The 282-nt window shown below is 63.5% G+C and overlaps 1 protein-coding gene across 1 annotated transcript in view; it reads right to left on the bottom strand.

The window, feature by feature from the left end:
* ETH_00033640 (uncharacterized protein) overlaps positions 1–11 on the bottom strand; it is a gene marked incomplete at both ends in the record, with an annotated part of 478 nt that extends 467 nt beyond the window's left edge. The window contains one exon of the mRNA XM_013376504.1: positions 1–11. Coding sequence (XP_013231958.1) covers positions 1–11 — 11 coding nt within the window.
* Positions 12–282: the final 271 nt, after the last annotated feature.

Here is a 282-nt window from a genome sequence, read left to right on the forward strand (position 1 = left end):
TGCTGTTGCTGCTGCAGCACGGCAGACGCAAACCGCTCTGGCTTCGGGGAACATGCCAACGTGGGCACTTCTCACTTTCTGCGCTGCTTCAGCAGCTTAAAGGACTTGGCCTTTGTTGCGCAGCTGCCGCAGCAGCAGCAGCAGCAGCAGCAGCAAGGGACGCTGCAGCCCGCTATGCGCATTCGGCTGCAGGGCACGCCCCCGTGGCTAGCTGCAGCAGCAACGGAGAACCACCAGCCAGCAGCAGCAGCAGCAGCAGCAGCACCGGGGGCAACAGCAAAC

This window comes from Eimeria tenella, genomic scaffold (genome assembly GCF_000499545.2).
Source record: "Eimeria tenella Houghton genomic scaffold, Eth_scaff3523, whole genome shotgun sequence".
NCBI classification, from domain to species: Eukaryota; Apicomplexa; class Conoidasida; order Eucoccidiorida; family Eimeriidae; genus Eimeria; species Eimeria tenella.